We start from the raw sequence: 22,388 nt of genomic DNA, 5'->3' as shown, positions 1-22,388 counted from the left end.
TTGCGCCGATTACTTACAAAAGATTCAATTAGAGAGCTAGACGCCCAAAAGAGTTTGTTTTTTGTCAGTCATTTCTATTTATTTGTTAACGCCATGTGGCGTAACAAAACTGCAACGAGAAAAGCATACTAATAATCCTCCATACTCAATCTGCCCGCAGTAAGGAGGACGATCTATAAGCCTTGTTTTCATCATTATGGCTTTATTTTGATGTGGTCATGCTTTCTAAACCTGTTGCTAGTATAAACGTTAAGTATTTAGGTTTTCTGGTTATCACAGCCATAATCTAAGCGGTCCCTCTAATACAATTCGCGGTGTACTGCCATTGACGGAACAGCCTTATCGCCAGATGTGCTTGACAAATACGCACAAACCACTCTTCATTTTTAACTATTGAAAATCATTTCCCTCACAAACACATCCATGTTCCTATACTGCGCACAATAAGGCAGTACGCCGAACTTGCTTTCGTTTTTGGATGTTGTTTTGGAGGTTCAACCAGAAGAATGACAATGCTGTTTTAGGTGGTGATATTAATATGCTCTATAACTCAAGAGCCCAATCTGACCTGATGACAATACTCGAGGTCAACACCTGCCTTAACAGAATTAACATGTCCACCCGGATTCATAACAATTCTAAAAGATTAGTTGATGTCTTTATTACACATGTGGACACTGAGAAACGTCATTCAGGTGTCATTGGCGTCAATTTCATAATATCTTGCCAATATTTCTCTTAGCTGACAAAAATAAATAAAAAGTAAGGATATTAGTCCCTTCACTTTCTAACAGTTTCGAAGTGAAAAATCTCAAACAAGGTGGAAAGACGCGGTTTCGATACCGGCCATGGCGGTCGAATTTCGATGCAGGCGAAATTCTAGAGACCCGAGTACTGTGCGATGTCAGTGCATGTTAAAGAACCCCAGGTGGTCAAAATTTCCGGAGTCCTTCACTACGACGTCTCTCAAAGCCTGATTTGCATTATAACGATAAATACCCGTAAACCATCAAACTACGTGGGCACAAGTCTGCAACGAACCACACTCTGACGATTTTAAAATTTTTCTCTCATTGTATCCTGCCGCGCAACAATGAATAATAAAAATACGTGCAAACCATGGACCAAAAATTATTATTTTATAGTAATTAAGCAAAATGACGCTATATTCCGATGTTTCTTCGAAACAGAGTGTCCGGATGAGTTTCGTGGTTTCGAACCTTTCAGAAACAGAGTAGCTAGTATTGAAGCGAAAAGCTTCATTACGCTAGTCAACACCGCGCTTCGCGCGAGCGCGAGAGAGAGAGAATAAACTTTACTTTGCTCTAGTTTTTTTCGTCTGTGGTGTCAGATGACTTATATCTTGCACAGAGTCGTCTGCCCCTTTTCCAGGGCTCCGCTGGATGCCGCCGCCAGCTTGGCCCGCCGGATTTGACCAATTTGGTCGTACCGGCGTTCGCTGGAGGACAATCCCTCCCACTGCTCCGCACTCGGGTTTGGTATGGCTGGGACCACGGGTATTCTCGGGCATTCCCACGAAATATGATAAAGCGTGGGCGTTTCGTTACACAGTGGACATGTATAGTTATATTGCGTGGTGTGAATTTTGCTTAGTATATGCAGGTTATGGTATGTACCCGTTTGCAGCTGCCTCCAAGCTACAGCCTCTTCCCTGCTAAGTGATTTGTGTGGTGAGGGGTAGCGTCTTCTGACCCCCTTAAAATAATCTAAAATCGCCGTATATCCCTGAGGGATAGGTACGAAAACCTCGGGGCCGCCTACGCGGGAAGCTCGACTTTTCGTATGCTCTCGAGCTACCCTGTCGGGCTCTTGGTTGCCTACCACCCCTTCGTGACCTGGCGTCCATACTATCGTATGCAAAAGTGGTCTTCCTTGCCTATCCTTTAGGGTGCGCCGCAAGAGCAGAGTATGCGGAGCGCGCTGAGGCTGATTCTGCCGTTCATATAGTTTCGGCAGGCTGCTTGCGAGTCTGATATGATCGTTAAAGACAGCTTGGACCGGTAGCCCTCCGCTGCCGCTAGAGCCACGGCCGCCTCTTCGGCCTCGACTACCGTGTAGTCGTTTAGAGATGCGCTAGTGATCTCGCGTAGGTCCGAGCCTATCCCCGTCGCCACCATGAGCTCTTTTGAGCTCGCCTAGCGTGTTTAGGAGTCCTAGGGCCATCAACTTTTCGGTCGGTGTGCTGTTTGGTAATTGTAGGGCAGCTTTGTAGGCGCGGCGTAGGATTGCTTCTGCTTGTTGTGTTTCTCCTTGGGTAAGGTTAAAGTAGGGGAGACTATAGGTCATCCTGCTCACCACTAGGTTCCTTACGAGTTTAAGCGTGTCTTCCTCGCGCATGCCGTATCGTCTCTGCGAGACCCGCTTAATCATGCGAGGAACCTGCAGCGTCGATGCTTTGTAGTAGGGAGAGGGATTGAGTACAGCGCTGGTTCCATTGTATCCACATTCCTAAGATTCTAATCATGGGTTTCTCTGGGATCGGTTTGCCTTCGAGGTAGATTTCGAGTTTTAGCTCGTCGTCGTCTGCCGGAACCGTGCGATTCTGTTTGCCTCGCCAGACGCGGAGAATATCCGATTTTTCTGTCGAGCACGCGAGGCCTCTGGCCTTGACAAAGTTTTCTACGCATGTCGCGGCTTCCTGAAGTTTCTCTTCCTTTTCCTCTAGCGACCCTCTGCTCATCCAGATTGTGATATCGTCGGCGTACATGGCGTGGTGTATGCCGTTGATTGTTTCTAATTGTTTATCTAACCCAATCATCGCTACGTTAAAGAGCGTGGGAGAGATAACTGAGCCCTGGGGTGTTCCTTTGTTTGGGGTGGAGAATTTATCCGATCTAAGTTCTCCTAGTCCAATCGTAGCTGTTCTGTCAGAAATAAACGCTTTAACATAGCCATGGATCCTCCTGCCGCAGTTTAGGTCGTCTAGACCCGTAAGGATGGCGTCGTGGCTGACATTGTCGAAAGCTCCCTTTATGTCAAGTGCCATTATAACGTGTTCCCCGTTGTAGGGTACTCCTAAGAGTACTTCTTTTTGATTTGGAGAAGTATATCCTGGGTGGATAGTGTGGCTCGGAAACCAAACATAGAGTGGGGGTACAGCTCATTATCCTCCATATACTGCTGCAGCCTGCGCGTTACCACTCTCTCGTATAGTTTGCCTAAGCACGAGGTGAGCGATATTGGTCTTAGATTTTCAATCTGCAGCTTTTTGCCCGGTTTAGGAATCATGACTACCTCGGCATGTTTCCATTCCGCCGGTACCGTTTCCGCTTCACAGTGTGTATTGAGTTCGGTTAGTTCCTCTACCTGGGTGTCGCTAAGGTTGCGGATGAGTGCGCTTGTAACTTTGTCCGCGCCTGTGGCCGTATTTTTAGTCGCGCACTGCATAGCCGCGTAGACTTCCTCCCTAGTAATGGGTCTGTCTAGATCGTTATTTTCTTTGCCCCTGTACCCGTCCGTGTAGGCTGCCGGGTTTGAGTCCCCGTAGCATTTAACGCGAAACTTCGTATTGATGGACCAGGCGGTATATGGCCTTATTATTTTCTGATTTAGTTTTGGTTGGGTCTATGAGCGCCTTGAGAATACGCCAAGTTCTCGCTGTGCTCAGGGTCCCGTTAAGTGAATCGCTAAGTTGCTGCCAATTTTGCCTCGCCAGTAGGGTGGCATGCTCTTCGGCCTTCCCCATAATCTCCACAATTTTGCGTTTCAGTTGCTTGTACTTTTGGTACTTGCACCTTTTGGTGAGTCCTCGCCTAGCCTCCGAAAGACCTAGTAACCTTGTGTCTACTTCGGGTGTTTGGGTCGTTTTCGCTACCTCTTTGGTGAAATGGTTCTGTTTTCCTTTTAGCATTTTAGTCCAATCCTCGATCGACTGTATCTCCTTTTTTTCTAGTTTGTCGCATGCCTTTCGGAAGGCGTCCCAGTCAGTAATTTTCGCGGTTACTAATTGACGTTTAAGTCTTTCGGAAGAGATTTGCGTTTTATGATTTAATGATCGCTACCTATATTCTCCATTAAGTTTTCCTATTGCGCCAGCTCCGTGCCGCGAGTAAAAGTGAGGTCGGGGCTCGTGTCGTTATTGACGCTGTTGCCTGTTCTAGTCAGGGAGTCTGGGTCTGTGAGGAGCTCGCATTCGGTAACTTCGGCCGCCTCCGCGATTGTCTTCCCCTTGGCGTCGGTAGTCCTGTATCCCCAGATCTCGTTCCTAGCATTAAAGTCTCCTAAAATTATTAGGGCGTCGTCCTTTCCTAGTTTTCGCGCGCCCTGAAACAGTTCCCTAAATTTTGCTTTCCTTTGTTTTGGAGGGTTATGCGCGTTTACTATGAAAATGCTGCCGCGTTTGCTCTTCTTTTTGGGTATGATTTCGACTAATACGTGTTCTACGTCCGTTTCCTTGATTCTGTCGTGGCTGATGGCGCCAACGATTTACTGACCAGGGTGGCCGTCCTGCCCTGTTCGTTCGCGCGAGCCGGCGTATGTCGGAGCACGAGTTACGTCACGCACGGCGCCTGATCTTTCACCGGTGCCGCGCGTGACGTCACGTGCGGCGCAGGTGGCCACTGCCGCGCGCTATGCGTAATCTTTCTCTCTCCCTCTCTCGCTCCCTAGTCACTACTGCGCATGCGCCACTAGTAGCACCGAGCCAGTGTGCTGTGCGATGTCACTACTCCATAAAAACCCCCCAAGTGGTCGCATTTATTCCGGAGCCCTCCACTATGGCACCTCTCTCTTCCTTTCTTCTTTCACTCCCTCCTTTATCCCTTCTCTTAGGGCGCAGTTCAGGTGCCGGCCAATATATGAGGCAGATACTGCGCCATTTTCTTTCCCCAAAAACCAATTATTATTATTATTCTCTTTCCTACTTCTCTCCCTCCTTTATCTCTTCCTTTACGTCACGGTTCGGGATTCCACAGAGATATGTGAGACGGTTACTGGGCCATTTCCTTTCCTCAAAAACCAAACAAAACAAGTGAGCCACGGCGTTCATAGAGTTCATTGGCGTTGACAACTTTGCAAAGACCATTCATTTTCACGAAAGGAAAGGCGCACAATCGGCACCGTGGGTCCGTGGAGACCTCGATCTCGCTTTCGCTTTGTATATTCTGGATTAGCTTGGCTAATCCACATTAATTTTTAAGACAAGAGAAATATATCTGTAGCCTTTAAACACTGAAGTAATGAAATTTAGCAACGCTGCATGGAGAACAATTAACATGGTTCTTGGACGCGACTGTCGAAATCCGCTGAACCTAGATGACTTGTTATTAAACGGTACGCTGACAACATGTTCATCAGTGGGTAACTCTTTTAGTGATTTCTTCGCCACCTTGGTGACCACTTCCCACAATTCGTATAGCCGCATAGCCAAAATACATGAAATATTTCTTTCGTGAAAGCACACTTTTAAAACCAACAAAGATAAAATTCGCGCCACGTTTATTACCTTCATCAACAGTAAACCATGCGAATCGGATGGCTTATAGATGGCCCCGTAAAATACCTCATAGACATTACCAGCTCCATTCTTGAGGGCGTGTACCACCTTTCTTTTACACATAGGCTGTTTCCCAAAGCTACGCGATAGACAAAGGAGCAGTTCTTTTGAAGCGATAAGCTTCACTATGCAAGGTAAAGGAGTCGTCGCGTAGGCCGGGTAATGACGTTGAACGACCTTGAGCCGAAACACGCTTATCCCTTCCTTACGGTGCGGTTCGGGTGACCACCGATATATGTGAGATAGTTACCGCGGCAGTTCCTTTCCTCAAAACCAGTTTTTAAAACCAATCCTCAATTTTCATCGAAAGCAAAGAAAAGGCGCATAACTGGGCCCCTAGTATAGTGAAAACATCAGTCGGGCTTTACCTACGTGGCGGTGTTGAGAGATGTGTGCATCATGCGTTGGGATTGACAACGTTGTGGCGGAAACACGGCACTGAAGCTATAGGCATTCGGCGTTCATTGTGTCGATTGGCGTTGGCGTTGACAGCAACGTTCTATAGGCGCTGTTGTTTTTGAGGAAGGGAAGACGCATAACTGGCTTCCTAGGTCAGTGGACGCCTCAATCGCGCTTTGAGGTATGTGGCGGTGGGGAGAGAGAGATGTGGTTTGTAAGCATTAGCACTGACCACGTTGTGGCAGATGCGCAGCACTGCAGCAATAGGCCGCAGCATTCATTGGGTTACCAACCTCTTGCGATCAACCGTTAATTTAACTGCCACTTGCCTGGGTGGGCGCACTTTGACACGGGTAGGCCCGGTATTGCATTGCCTCCGGGATCGGCCCGGGGCATATTAGCTCGGCGCGTTTTTCACTCTTTGCTCTCCTATCCTTTACCCCTCCTAATTTCAGCACGCGGTAGCGAGCGCGGCTCGGCTTGAGCCGGTAGGCAGGCCCGTTCACTTTCCTTTTCCTTCTTCCTCTCAGCAACATCAGTCAGTGGGCGCACTGCCTATCTAGTGTGCGCTACGCACTCAACGTTACAGACGCCAAGCAGCGTCCAGTCGCCTGATACGCCACAGCCTTCGCTCTCTAACCAGGTTTAGGAGTATTTTAACCGCAGCAATCTTTTTTTTAAAGACAGCGATAAGCATAGCCTGACCAATTACAGACCGATTTTGTATTTGTTTTTGAAAGGTCTCAAAAACGCTAATGAACTACAGAATGACTGAATGTGAAGAGAATAATATACTAACACACTATCAGTTCCGTTTCAGAAAAGGTCTATCAAATGATTTAGCACTTGTCGCTCAAAACTCAATTTGCAAGTAACCGCAAACAAATAACGAAACAAGCCGATGAATACAGTGAATGACAGATGGCTATGACATTAATAGCGGACGGCCTGATGAGCGCTAGCGCTCCCGTCCACGCTAGTGCACCCTTCATCTTCTTCTAGTCCGTAACACGACCCGGGCCCACCAAGCGATCGTCCCAATCGCGCGAACTAGAAGAACGGCAGTGTCGATAAATCGCAGGTCGTCACGATGGGCCTGGCAGAAGGGACGAACAGAGAAGCGAGGATGATAAAGGGCTTGCCGCCACGGTGGATGTGAAGATCGGATGAGCGCTGGCGCAAGAAGCTTTCGGTTCACAGGTCAACTGCAGCCGACGGCGGAGGTGCATGGATGCACCCAACGGCATGGGCATGAAGCTATGTGCTCACGTGTTCTTCGTGTCTTCTGGTCGGGGCGGCGTACGGGGCTGGGGCAAACGGCGAGGTCGGTTCTGGTCAGGCGCGCAGGAGCACACGGCCGACAACCACGGCGGACGTAGGGCGCCGAGCTCTAGGACCAGGATGGCCACCATTCCCCACACCTCACAACAAATGTTACATGCCAGCAAGCCGATGAAAGCAGTACGACATGAGAGATGGCTATGGCATTATTTAACGGCGGACGGAAGGAAGGAAGGAAGGAAGGAAGGCCTCAGACGTTGCTGGCACATACCCACTACGGGGGAGTGGCCAAGACACAGGCGGTTAATTACTGGATACAGGAAATTTTTGACGGGAAAAGCAGTGGAAATAGTATGTAGTCTGATAGATTGGAAGAGGGAAGGAAAGGGGTCCAGTTAACTTGGAGATCGAAGACGGGACAATTGCTTAATGTGCATAATAGTACACAGTGCCTGTAATGTTGCAATGTCTTACTGACAGAGATCAGGAAAAAGAAATTAGAATGGGAGTCGCTGCGTTTCTTGAAGAAAATTTTGCACAGCAGAGCGCACACTCCTGTCGCTTCGTCCAAGCAAAGAAGCGCCAATGGAAAGAACAACCGCGGAAGACACAGGCAAGCCCAGTTGATGAAATGGAATTTGCAAAAGACGCTTCCTCAAATGAGAAAAGCGGCGGCAGAACAGCAGGAAGTGATCTATTGTCTCAGGTTCGGCACAAAAAGGGCACAGTGGGGAAGCTGCCAGGCCAGATCTGTGAAGGTAGAAATTTAGAAGGGGAACCCGGCAACGCAAGCGCGTGAAAGAGACCTCTAGTCTGCGTGAGCGCCAGTCTTTGCTACTCCAAGGATGCAGAAGATGCTGGTATTCGGGAGACGATGTAAGAGCCGAGGCAGCAAATTCCTGAAATATTGTGTAGCTGCGAAACCTCACCGCAGCTGTATATGCACACGATGGTAGGACAGCAACAATTGGGCCGCTGAGAGAGGCTCTTGCTAAGGAATCTGCAACCTCATTTAAGTGAAAGCCCATGTGACCTGGTACCCAAAGCAACCTTACCGAATTTAGATGCAGCGGAATCAGGAACTTAAAGAGGCGTAATGGCCGAGAGTCAGTGGGCGAGGATAAGGAAGAGCAAATGGACAGAGAGTCTGTCATAACCACGACCTGGGAAACGGTAGATTCTAATTTTCGTAAGGCTAAGATTACTGCTAATAATTCAGCCAGAAAAATTGGAGTGAAGTCAGGAAGACGGAGAGAAAAAGACCAATCCAGTGAAGGTGAAAAAATTCCCACACCTGCCTTTTCGCGATCCTGCGAGGCATCGGTAGCAATAAGAACATGAGAGGGAAAGGACCTTAGGTGGTCCAGCAATAGACCCTGAAGAAGCGGGAAGGGCTGCAGCTTTGCATTCGATGGGAAAATGTCATCGAATTCAATCTGGACAGATGAGGAGTTGTTATATATTTGGCGGACATCAGTGAAATGGATATTTATGCGATCAAGGAGGGACTGCACGTAACATATCTGCCGGGTATGAAATCGAGACCAGGCAGCACTAAAAAAGGCGGAAGGTTGACTAAGAAATATTATACTGGAAGCGTGAAGAGGGGAGTCGCACAATTTTAAAAATGTTTGAACTGTTAAAAGGCGAAACCTAGCTGATAACGAAGGCATTCGCGCCTCAAGGTCCAGAACAGCATTGGCGACATATTTTGGAAGCCCCAGACAAAGGCGCAACGCCTCACGCTCCAAAAGCACAAGAGGGCGAAGTTTATAGGCAGGAGCTCCTGAGAATAAAACACACCCGAACTCCAAAATTGGGCGGACGTACATTTTATAAATCATCAGAAGCGTATGCCTTCTCATGCCTGACCTAGCACTACAAAGCCTGCGCAGGATGCCAATGGCCCGAACTCCTTTTGCAGAAACTTGCTCAATGTGTGGCTGCCAGGAGAGAGTAGAGTCGTATATTACACCGAGATACTTCACCGTCTGAACTTGAGGTATTATGTTATTTCTATAGACCAGGCAGATGTTTACAGGAACAGAAACTGGAAATACTAACAATGCGCATTTCTTCACATTAAGGGACAGATGAATTCTTCCTAGCCAGTTGTCAAGAACATTGAGGTAATTTTGCAGGGTTCGATAAAGAGTGTGAATGTCACCTGCTGATGCAAAAAATGCAATATCGTCGGGGTACACATAAGTTTTCACATTTTGAATGCATGGAATTGAGCTTAGAAAAATGTTAAAAAGAACAGGGGAGAGAACTGATCCTTGCGGAACACCTCTTGTCTGTGGAAATCTCCTTGAGGAAATACCATTTTGGCAGCAGTAAAATTCTCTATTTTCTAAAAAAACAGAAATCCAGGCTACAAAATAGCTTGGGAAGTTGAGTTCCTGTAATCTTAGTAATAGAGTCGAGTGCTCCACGCTGTCGTATGCTTTACTGATATCCAAGGTGACAAGCGCAGCAAACTGTTTTCTATTGCGAGCTAATTTAATACGACTCTCAAGATCAGTATGAGCACACCAAATTGAACAACTCGGCCTGAAACCAATTTGACATGGATTCAATACAGCATTTTCTGAAATGAATGACATGACACGGCCGAGAAGGACCCTTTCCACCAATTTCACTAGGTTAGATGTTAACGAAATAGGGCGTATATTGTCTAAAGTTAAGCCCTCCCCTTGTTTTTTAAGCAATGGAACTATTTCAGCAAGACGCCACTCATGCGGTATCCAAGGACCTTTAATAGAATGGTTAATTAGAGCCAACAGGTCTGCAGGAGATTCATTGAACAAAATTTTGATCATAGATGAAGTGACCTTATCGGGGCCAGGAGCCGCTGGGGATAAGCGCAGAACAATTTGCGACAGCTCAGGCATAGAGACCTCAGTGAAATCACTTGAGGTGCATGTGAATATAGTAGAAGGTAAAGCAGATGTAAAGCGACGCTCTAGGCCACACGCAATATCTTCTAAGGCCTTTGCGATGTCAGCAGGGGACTGAACGAGGGATTCAATATTGGCAGTCGGAGGAATCACCTTGTTGCGCCTCATGAAACTAAACAAGGCTCGTTTATTTCCTGATTGTGAAAGGAAATCATAATGATTTGTATTATACTCCTCCTTTGCACGGGCGACAGTGCGCTTAAATGTTGCTGCAACATACTTATAATCCAGCCAATTTTTTGGGCATTGATTGATGAGAAGTTTCTTCCAAGCTGCTTTCCGTCGTCTATATGCACGCGTGCACTCAGAATTCCACCAATTGTTCGCGATTGCACCCTTTGTTCTCTTAACCAAAAATTCAGACTTTTGCCTCGGACGGCCTCGCACGAGTACTAGCGCTCCTTCCTGCTTCGTCGTCTTCTAGTCCGAGACTATATCTGACTTCTCGAAGGCCTTTGACTGCAGAAATCACGCTATGTTACCAAGGAAAGTAGAAATTTATGGGTGTAGAGGATATGCCTGAGTTTAGTGGGAATCAATCCACAGTATCGCCAACAAACTGTACTTACAAATCGTCTCATCTCGGAAATTAGGAAAACAAACTGTGGGATGCCTCAGTGTAGTATCCACGACCCATTGTTCTTTAGTATACAAGGTGTTTCAGGAAAGCTTATCGCTAATTTTTAAACTTGGGCTTTTTGAGTTATGAAGATTGCTTCTGTAGTAGAATTACACCAGTGCCGGTGGACATCTTAAAATAGGTTAATAATTTAACTAGTTACCTTATTGGTTAACTAATTTCTAAATATAAACTTTATCCAATCACAGCTAGGCAACTGGTTGAAATTAGAAATTTGTAGCGCGTCATTAGTAGCAGCCATATCGATTTTTAGAATCTCGAAGACAGGATTACCCTCGCCTCTGTGGCTCAACTAATTTTGGCTACATCGTGCGAAAATACGCTTTCGAAAAGCATGCAGGCACGAAAGCCTTCCAGTGCACGTAAGTAGTCGAAACGTATAAATTTTGCATTTAGTGATCATGCAGACCCGCCGCTGTGGCTCAGTGGTTAGGGCGCTCGACTACTGATCCGGAGTTCCCGGGTTCGAACCCGACCGCGGCGGCTGCGTTTTTATGGAGGAAAAACGCTAAGGCGCCCGTGTGCTGTGCGATGTCAGTGCACGTTGAAGATCCCCAGGTGGTCGAAATTATTCCGGAGCCCTCCACTACGGCATCTAATTCTTCCTTTCTTCTTTTAATCCCTCTCTTATCCCTTCCCTTACGGCGCGGTTCAGGTGTCCAACGATATATGAGGCAGATACTGCGCCATTTCCTTTCCCCAAAAAACCAATTATAGTGATCATGCTTATACAGTAGTCATGTTCCTAGCTTATAGAGCGCTCAGGTTCCTCAAGGGCTAGGGACGTGCTTTTTTTTCACAGTCAAGTGCCGAGTGATAGGCCTCAAATTTTACCCTTGAACTAGAATGGCTAGCGGGGCTAGTTTGTGTTCTTCCTTGCATTCTGTGGCGAAAGATCTAACAGCTTAGTCAAAACGCCAAACACTGGGCGTTACAACAGCGCAGTTAATCTCAAACTACGGAACATCACGCGTTACGCTGTGGAAAGAGGAAAGCTTGGCCCGGCGGCAGCAGAGAGCTTGAGAAAGTGATAATCTCCTGGTCGCCATAGCAACGGCTGGCAAAGCGTGTGCCACTGCGAAACAGCGAAACCGGCTGTCTGCTATGAAAAGAGCCGAGAAAGCGCAACCATTGCCACTGGAAGACGCCGGAAGGTGGCTAATGCCGTGAATGCCAATCAGTATTCCATTGTTAACAACATAAATCGGTATGCTTAGCGGTAGAAATGTTTCGTACCCTTGTATCTGTTGGTTCTTGAACGCATTTAGTATTCGCCCTATTTCTTCATTGGTACTGCCTTTGTGAGCACTTTACCAAGCAAAAGGTATTAGTGCCGGTCGTAGTTTTGTGGATCTGCCTCCTCTGTCATTGCTCTTGTTAAAAGCTATGGAAAATCCATTTCGAAAGCTCTCAGTAAGTGGCCCAGTTGCGTGCGTTTAAACATTTTAGAACATGCATATGGTATGCCTCGTATTATGTTTGTAGAATGTTGGTGCTGGACAGAAAATTCCGCTTGCAACAAGCTTTACGGAGGCCAAACTGGCCGTAGCTTGACTGAACTCAAGCTGCCTTCACAAGGAGCGGCTCATTCGCATTCGGCTGTGCACGGTGGAACGTGGGTGATCTCGAGACGCGCTTGTGGTTTACAAGCACCAAGACCAGTTAATAATAATAATAATTGGTTTTTGGGGAAAGGAAATGGCGCAGTATCTGTCTCATATATCTTTGGACACCTGAACCGCGCCGTAAGGGAAGGGATAAAGGAGGGGGTGAAAGAAGACCAGTTAAATATTGAAATCGTGGTAGCATTTTACATTGCGGTATTAAGACGATTGGATTAGTCTCTGATCAGTTACGCTGCGTAAGAGCGAGCTTGCACTTCTCAGGCATGCTACATGATAATTTTTCCTTGTTTATTTTCCTTTCTGGTCTCTTCAAGCCGGCATGGGTAATCGCAGTGAGCAGTAGCTTGATTAATTTAATTTCAGTTTTCTACATAAATAATAGGTTGCCAGTCAACGGTGTGTTGTGTGTTCTCTTCTTCATGCCTCCACTACCTTGCGTTCCTCTTAAATCAATGCTGTCATTGTACCAACACACCCAATTTGCAGTTCACTCGAACCCTTTTTTCCCCACTGCTATCAGGACCCAAATAAATAAAGCACGCGAAAAGACCGGCGAGCTCAATGTTTAAAACCAAAAATTATACATGAAACAAAATTTATCACACACGTAAAACCCATCTTCGCAGGGAATGCATTTTTTTAGTCTATACATTGAATGACGCGATTTTGAAGAGTCATTTGAAGAAGTCTTTCCCCAGACGTAGCGGCAGTTTCGAGATGGCCGTTCTTTTCTCCCTGCAGCTCAGGTCTGTGCGATTTCGCGGCGATTTTTACATAGACATGTATATGGTTGTCCCTACGATATTTCTACGTCACGGTTATCAGTTCACTGATTTCTCAACGTTAGGGCTTGCCATTTTGCAAAGGAGCAAAAGCTCGCGTGGGCTGGGTTTTAAAAAGTTGGCGTAGGCGTTACGTCACATCAAAACTCTATTCCTATGAAATCACCAACGCTTAAATCGCACTATCCACTTGAGTTGATGAAACGCGTCGCTCTTCACTGCTAGTTCCAGGCATAATTGCAATCGGCCTGTCCTTGATGCAGAATGAAATGCAGCGCCTCTAGCAGTGTTCCTAGCAATGCTTCTTGACTGCAGTATCTTTATGGTACCTGCGGCAATTCTTATGACCCGGTGTAATATATTCTGATATTAACCTGCCATGCTTACTATATTTTCGAGAATTTGCAATCTACTGATCATTTCCTCAGTCATAAAGGTGTCAGGCTGCTCATATAAGGCGTGCTATGTCCGCTGTGAGAAATCGCTGCGTAATAGCGACGTCGTCCGTACCGGGATGTTGGCCTTTGAAGAAGCCAAATGATGAGCGTCTTAATATTAATCTCATGGTAACAGGCCTGCCCATCCGATTTCGCACAACCTGAAGAATTCGTTGTGAAATAAAAAATGCGCTGCAGTGTCCTTTTTTCTCCCTGAATTCACTAACATTGCTATATGCTACGTTTTTATTCACAGTCCTAACTTAATAAATGCTTGCGCGCCTCGCACCGCTACAATTGCAAACCAAGTCGTACGCATCATTAATTTTAATTCTTACAGCTACAATGTTCCGAATAAATTAAAATTTGCCTGGTTGTCCTTACTAGTAACTAATTTCACTATAACTTCCGCACCACTTATGGTACGTCAGATCTTTATACAGATCATTTAAAGTTTGGGACGACATACCTGTTCACATTATATTTTGTTTATCTCTAGGTTTATTCAAGGGCTCGTCTCAACCTTTTATATTTGAGTAATCTAACCTACCCGAAGCTGAATTGTTCGATAATAATTCTTCTAATATCTTCACTTTACATGTGAGCACAAAGTGCTTTTATCATTTCTATTTTTCTAGCGCATCTCTTTTTTTTCGTCCTTATGGGAATTGAATCAAAATTGCCGTTTGGGCGAGTTGGTGTAACATGATTCGAAAAGACCAGCGCGGAACAGACAGGGACACGAGAAGAAAAAACACTGATGACAGGACGAGCGCTGTCCTGTTGGTTTTATTCATGGTCGTTGCTTTTATTTTTGCGATGTTGCAGCTCATAATTTCTTTTGTCAACCTTATTTTGAAATTCACATCGTACATACTGCGAGCAATAGGTTTGGTGCAAGCAAAGTGGCATGGTAAATGTACGAAAGAAGAGAAGAGCAATAACACAGGATATCAAACCACATCGCTTGTTTTTAGAATATATTTAGTCTGTTGCTATTTCTTACTGTGCATCATCCGGCATTGCATTTCCGTTGCTGCATTACATTCCGATCACAATTGTCTGGAAATACTATTTTGTCGCTACTACCATCTGACACCTCATTTTATTTACTTCCAGAGGCCCCAGTACAGCATTCCACAATGGAAACTCTTAATGTGCTTTTTATTCATAGTGCACAAATATTATGACCAATAAGCTACAACAGTAACATTAGCAAAGAAAGTGCAATATAGCGGCTTAAGTCACTAGCCATGAGCGTAAGATAGATGCAAACGTTAACTGTATGCTGTCATTCGTGGTCTAGGTCTGAAGCCACAAGTTCTGAAGTTCATGAAATCAGCGAAGAGGTCTGTCAGCAAAGAAGGAGAGCGTGGTGCTCGTGAGTATTCATTTTAATTTGTTGATAATGCAATCTTTGCAATGCTGTGCTATCCTGCCTGTGTTGCTTGCAAACATAGCGCCTTCTAGCAGTAAACATAACGCTCAATGAGGGTACCAGTTTCAAAAGTGCCCTATTTAGTTCTATTTAGTTTACCTGGGGAAGGATAACATCACCTGCAAATTTGAATTCTCTTTATTTGTGAGAACTGCGAAGCCTGGAAAAACCGCAAGGTGTGGATGTTTCGTTCTCTGCTCCAGAGTCAAAGGCAATAGTGCATGGAAGCTGTAAGCAGTAATAAAATAAACGTGCTGATCAAGCTCTGTCGTCAATTATAGTAATCTGGCAGCAAAAATGGTTGCGTGAAAGTGTGGGATTAGGATAATTTGTCAAGAAAAAAAGAATTTTATCTCAATGACGGCGTTGTAAAACTGTCGTAAAGAAAATAAATGCTCCGGTTCTCTACTAGTTCTTTGGAAGTGAATCTGAGTGCATGTTAAATCCAAATGCTCATTATTGCAAACTTTATTTAAATGTTTTCACTATGTTTTTACATAGACATATATATTGCTTCGTACGGGTCAGAATTTGTCCGTACAAAGTTATCCAACTTAGCCCGTAGTGTAGTGTATTCGAAAGTTCCGGCAAAAAAAGAAGTTCATTGCTGTCCCAAATGGCATTATTTTTGACCATTTTTAACAAGGTCACGTGCCCACATATAGCGGTTTCTCGGGAGTACCAGTGCCTGGACCTTTGTTTTTGTGCGAGCCAGTTTGGACAACATATCGGGTACTTAAACATTGAGCTTTTTTCCCAGCGGTGGCCGCATACATACCTGCAGCCTCGCAAACTACTGTCGATAACGCAGCTACAGTTAGAACACACCAAAACTGATTGTGCTCCCATTGCAGCAGTTTGTTTGGCATGGTGATTTTGAGCTAAAATGACTGCAGCAATCACTGACGCACACAAAATGAAAAAAGGAGCAAAAAGCCTCAGTGTGCTTGCAACCGTTGATACTTTATGAATATATGCCGAGTTTCTGAGCGTCAGCTAGCAATAAATACCCATTCTGCTGACGAGAAACAATTTCTGCCATGAACGCTAGATAGCCCATTGCGTCAGAAATGCTGAGTCCAAATCAATTATAGCCGCAACTGAAACAGTTGTAACATCCCAGGCTAAACTCCGTTCGAAACGGCATGTCGCATTTTTGCATCCACAGGTTATAATGGAATTAACATTAACTGAATTACCATTAAACATCAAGAAAAAACGTTGTATTCTCTAACAGGCAATTTCATTACGGTTCTTGATAGACCCGAAGACTTTTAACAAAAAGTGTACCGCGCGGATTAGAGAGCGAAAGCTACTGTAATAGCGCCATAAATTCGCACTGCGATGCTTATCACAAGACAGACGCTGCTGATGCTGCAAACATGACAACGGGAGCAGTTGAGAGCGAATTCCTAGCGGCAATATTGCCACTGGCGCTGACATGAAGACGAAAAGGGGTTTGGATGAAAAAGTACACTCTTCCGATAGGGTAGATGTCACGGCCGCAATATTGCATAACAATCGAGGTGGAACACCAACGAGCGCAAGCGATAGTGCTGCGCCAATTGGACAGCGCAAGGCGCATGAAACGAAGGAAATTAAAATCCGAGATGTGCTTCGCGAGGAGTTATTGCCACAAGTCTCTTATGTATGGGTTGTGCTGAATTTCTTGGTAAACTGATGGCATTTTACAGGATTTCTTTCAAGTGTCGTTGGTCGAAACAATTATTGAAAAAGTTGGAGAGAAGTTTGCGGAGACTGGTGAGGCCTCTTCCCCAGAGTTCCAGTGCTGAGGGCCGCTCAGCGTATATCAGCGGCCATTCACTGAGAAACGGCAGCGCTGGAATATGCCTCGATGCAAAAATCAGCAAGGGCCCATGTGTGCAAAATTCAAGCGCCGCATTTGCATTTAAACAACTGCGTCACAAGTTTCCGCATTATGGGAAAGGCAGCTCGTCAAAGTAGCACAGAGCACAGCAGTATGCGAGTCACTAAATAGATCTAATTTTCGCCCTTGATGGCCGGTGTTGCTTCTTCGCGAGAAAAATCCACGCCGTGGCAACAAATGTTCTAGAAACTTTTTGGCATGTTCTACGGCACAAATAAATTTAAGGTAGGAGTGAATTGTTTCTTCAGATAAAAAAACATCAGTTTTATAAGCTGTTAATATCTTAAATATATATTCACAAAGTTCTTAGATATTTCATTTTCTGAATGGTCGTGCTTCCCCGTACGCAACAAACTAATTTCTTTAATCCAAGTCAGGTGATATTTCCTTCTAAGAAAAATAACTCACTTCGGAAACTACAGGTACGTGTTTTTACCGGGTTCTCATTTCTTAAGAAAGAGGAGTGCTCCTCTATTGGGCCGGAAGCCCGATTTCCTTCATCTCAACAGTTGTGCTGAGCGGTCTGATGGTCATGTATCATCGAGCTCTTGAGTAAACTCCATTCTGTTGGAATTAATTGGGGCTGAAGGATTCAAATTCAATTCCATATGTGATCAGCGGTTTCTTGAGCTGCGCATATGAGGCGAGAACCGTGGTACAAACAGGGCGAAAAAAAAACAAATAATAAAAAATCGTTGAACATGCAGGCTTGCGGGCTTGAGGGTTAACTTCTGTATAAGGTAAACTGTATGACTGCGCAAATAGGACAAGGAAAGAAGACATAGAAACAGAAACGACACCACAGATGAATACTTGCAGCTGTTTTTTATTCCTCGGTTATGTAGAATTTGCTTGCGTTCATGAACAAGGGGATGGAAATCTGCGCCTGTCGTGTCGTTTTTGTTTGTCTCGTACCCTTGGCTGTTCGCGCAGTCGTACCTTTCATGGAAAAAGACACAGCGTTGCGTCTCGTGCTGTCTTTTTCGTTTCGTCCTGCTTTATCCGCGCTGTTTTTACCATGAATCGTAACTCGCTCGCTGTCTGTTCGTTTAAGGGACAACTCTGTACCCTTTCCGCGCTTCGTTCATGAAATCCAAATGTTCTAGTTTCAGTTTTATCTCCTCAACAGTAGAGTCACATTTTACAGCCGCAGCGCATTTTCCATCAGCGCAAACAACCTTTAATGTCCCTGATCTTGTGACCTCAGTGTGCACGGTTTAGATGTACTGTCATCTGTTTAGCACGGCTCAAATGTTATCTGTGGATTGAACACCACTAAGGGATCGCTCAAAAGACGCCAGCCTTTTTAGCTGTCATTTGTGATGTGCTATTACAGTTTAACGTTGGTCATTTTTTCAGTTATTTGCGGTGCACAAAAATATTTTCATTGTACCTTTTATGAGGTCACCTTCATAAAATCGCCAGAACTACCTTTATCCAAGAGGAAATTTATGGATTTTTATTTATTTTTTTCTACGGCTTTTATTTGTCCGTCATGCAAAATGTCAGATAGCGCTCAGGTCTGGCAGAAGGACATCAGTATTGCGTCGCCCGCAAGTTACTTTGGATAATATGCACAGCCGATAGGAGGAAGTAAGGTTGATCCACACTTTCTTTCGCACTTCAGCGAGTGGGAGATAATCTTTTTTGTGCCTATACTTATTTAACGTTTTTACCCGCCATTTTCGCCACGTCTTTTACCTTTTACCTGTTTTATACTTTTTACCTGTCTCGAACCACTTTTATGACGGGAAGATTTTTTTAGATCTAGCAGCATTGCACGCGAAGGCTAGTGACCAAAAAGCGCATCGAGAAACATGAATTTTCGGGCTACTAATAATTCCTGACATGCAATTATATAAGCAGACGCATGTACTCTGTTGTGTAATAAGCACATGATACCATTACACAGCAATTTCTTGCTGGGCAAGTCTCTCAGTGCAGTATACGGATAAGGTGGCAGTTTTGGTGCCTAATGGTCGCGTGCGTGGCGAGAATCTAATATGTAGAATATAATTGCAAAAACCAAAATAACCAGCTTTAAGATGGTCGCTCTTCGATCTGTGGCCTCTTTTGTCTCAAAACAAAATTTCTGCAGCAGTTCTGCTAGTAGCAAAATGCTGAACGGTTGTGACAGTAACTTTATAGGAAAAAATGCGCGAGCGTTTCTCTCGTGTGCCGCTGACCAGGCCACTTCATGATGAAGTCTATATCGTCTTAAGGCTTTGGCGATGTAACGATGTGACTGTAAGTGCTTTATATTTCTGAAAAAGGCGGAATTTCGTTTTAAAGTTCGCACAAAACGCATGAATGGAGGCGAATAATAAGTCCACCGGTATAGTAGCTCCTTGCTGAATGTCACATATTACGTCGTTAAGAGGTGATTAACATTTCCGTCATTCAACCTTCATTAGCCTGCTTATCGTTTTAAATAATTACTCAAGAAAGCACGACATACAAGCGTGAAACCTTTCTTTTATTTGGACTTGCCTTCATGCCCTCCTGCAAAAAAAAAATGCTCCCACTTGACTTGCTTGATTCACAGTGTCGTCCGTGGAAGCAGAGATCCTTGACATGGAACTTGGACGCGGTCCCGCTGAAAGTGTGGTAAGGGGCTTTTCACGTATTATTTGCATATCTTTGCTGGATGGATGGATGGATGGATGGATGGATGGATGGATGGATGGATGGATGGATGGATGGATGGATGGATGGATGGATGGATGGATGGATGGATGGATGGATGGATGGATGGATGGATGGATGGATGGATGGATGGATGGATGGATGGATGGATGGATGGATGGATGGATGGATGGATGGATGGATGGATGGATGGATGGATGGATGGATGGATGGATGGATGGATGGATGGATGGATGGATGGATGGATGGATGGATGGATGGATGGATGGATGGATGGATGGATGGATGGATGGATGGATGGATGGATGGATGGATGGATGGATGGATGGATGGATGGATGGATGGATGGATGGATGGATGGATGGATGGATGGATGGATGGATGGATGGATGGATGGATGGATGGATGGATGGATGGATGGATGGATGGATGGATGGATGGATGGATGGATGGATGGATGGATGGATGGATGGATGGATGGATGGATGGATGGATGGATGGATGGATGGATGGATGGATGGATGGATGGATGGATGGATGGATGGATGGATGGATGGATGGATGGATGGATGGATGGATGGATGGATGGATGGATGGATGGATGGATGGATGGATGGATGGATGGATGGATGGATGGATGGATGGATGGATGGATGGATGGATGGATGGATGGATGGATGGATGGATGGATGGATGGATGGATGGATGGATGGATGGATGGATACGGCTGAACCCTTTAAATCGGGCGGTGGCTCAAGCCACCTAGCCATGACTTATCAAATTTTACTCTTCTCTTGATTTCTCTTGATTTTAGCCACCAATAAGATAACCTTCGCTTGGTTACTTCTACCCGCTTAAAATCTACTTTCCCCTCACTGTCCTTAAACCCCAATGTCTTGGATAAATCAGCCCCGCTGTTTTGCACTGTAGGGTGAAGCCCTTTACAGAAAAGTATCAAGTGTTCAGCCGTTTCCTCCTCCTCTCCGCACGCAACGCACAAGGTGTGTATCTCATGTTACCTGGCTCTATATGTCTTAGTCCGCAAAACTCCCGTCCTGGCCTCAAACAACAAAGAGCTTCCCGTACAGTTATCATAGATATTTTCTTAGGCAATTTGTTGCTTAAAAGTCCTGTATGTTCCCAGTGCTGATTTGGTCAGCATCCCTGTTTTCCACAGAGCTCTCTCTATTTCTTTTAACCTTTTACTTAACTTATAATTGCTGATTTGCCCCCTTACTGCTGTCCAGATATTTTATTGTCAATTTTCTAGTTCGCTTTCTCCACTTCGTATCAACATTCCTTATATACAGGTATCTAAAAACTTTCCTAGCCCACTGCTTTTCCGCCATTTTTCTCAATCGCTCCTCAAATGCTATCTTACTGCTAGCTTCTCTGCTCTCGAACGACGCCCATCCCATATCACCTTGTACCCCTTGATTCGGTGTATTGCCATGTGCTCCCAACGCTAGCCTCCCTACGCCATGTTGTTTAATTTCTAACCTTGCTTGAACATCTGGTCGCTTGCACAGGACCGCATTACCGAAAGTGAGGCTAGGAACGATCACCCCTTTCCAGATCCCACCTACCACTTCATTCTTATTGTAATTCCACAGTGCCCTATTTTTCATGACTGCTGCATTCCTACTAGCTTTAATTATTACATATTTTTCATGCTCTGTCAGATACTCAGCGCCGTTATTTATCCACACCCCAAGATACTTGTACTCATCCACTATTTCTAGCGTGAACTCCTGTATTAACGTGTAGATGTCGCCCCCTGTCCACACTGAACAAAAACCTCAACGACACGAAGTGCCGTGGAGAGGGCTACTGAGTTGCTTCAATATGGGGGCGCTAGGGAGCACTGCCCGTTAAAATGACTGGAACGGGAAAAGTACCCCATTCGTTTTCTCTTGCCGCCGTGCCACCGCGCCAGCGCGCGCGCTCCCGATTCGTTCTCTGCGGTCACGTGGTCATTCCTCGCCAGAAATGGTCCGCTCGCTTCTTTCTCGCGGCCTCCAACACACAGATCGTCCGGAGCCTTACGTAGCACTTGCTCTTGTGGGCCGAGATAAGCGTGCACAGTATTTCCAGTCGCGTACTGACGCTTGTGCATTTGATGCCTCCATAAAGACATCGAAGAATGCCTGGGTGCTGCGCTTTTTGGTGCAGCATTCGTGCCCTCCTATGCGCCGGTCGTGATTCTTTTAAGCGGCCCAGGCCAAATTTGGAAGTCACCGTTGCGTTTTCCGCAGTCGAAGTAGGTTGACATCGATTTTGTTCCATTTCGGCCGAAGTCACATTTTTTTTTGGGGGGGGGGGGGGGTGGGGGCCAAACTTTGGAGTGGCCCAGGCTAAATTTAGAGGTTATCATAGTGTTCGCTGTAGGGAAATTATTTTGCACATTCGTTTTGGCCCATATCGGTCAAGGTCCAATTTCGCTCCTTATATGCCTTCTAATGTACGAGTGACACAAACGGTCACACAGCCGCGGTCAGATTTTCGTTCCACGAGCCTAGAAAGACTACCGCCTTAATAACTAGTCTTTTTTCGCCTAACTAACAAATTCACAATGGTATATTGCTTCATTCAGTGCTGTAAAAGCACGCACAATTCACAGAACCTAATTCATTGTGTGTAAAATGCACAGCGCGCGGCCGTCATTTCAGCGGCGCTGGACCAAATATCGCGGCGGGTCGGCGGCTCCGACGATGGTTGCGGTACTTTTCCCTTTCCAGTGCCTTTATGCCCGTTAAAGGCCCTCAATAAAGCAAAAG

General features: G+C 45.5%; 1 protein-coding gene across 1 annotated transcript in view; it reads left to right on the top strand.

Annotated features, from left to right (window-relative positions):
• LOC144122111 (histone-lysine N-methyltransferase PRDM7-like) overlaps positions 1-22,388 on the top strand; it is a 253,642-nt gene that overhangs the window by 26,491 nt on the left and 204,763 nt on the right. Inside the window, exons 2-3 of the mRNA XM_077655632.1 lie at positions 14,946-15,020; positions 19,511-19,572. Of these exons, the coding sequence (XP_077511758.1) occupies positions 14,946-15,020; positions 19,511-19,572 (137 nt within the window). The remainder of the gene's footprint in view (positions 1-14,945; positions 15,021-19,510; positions 19,573-22,388) is intronic.

This window comes from Amblyomma americanum, chromosome 2 (genome assembly GCF_052857255.1).
Source record: "Amblyomma americanum isolate KBUSLIRL-KWMA chromosome 2, ASM5285725v1, whole genome shotgun sequence".
Classification (NCBI taxonomy): Eukaryota; Metazoa; Arthropoda; class Arachnida; order Ixodida; family Ixodidae; genus Amblyomma; species Amblyomma americanum.
The sequence above is the reverse complement of the archived record's forward strand: the minus strand, read 5'-3'. Positions and strand labels throughout refer to the sequence as shown.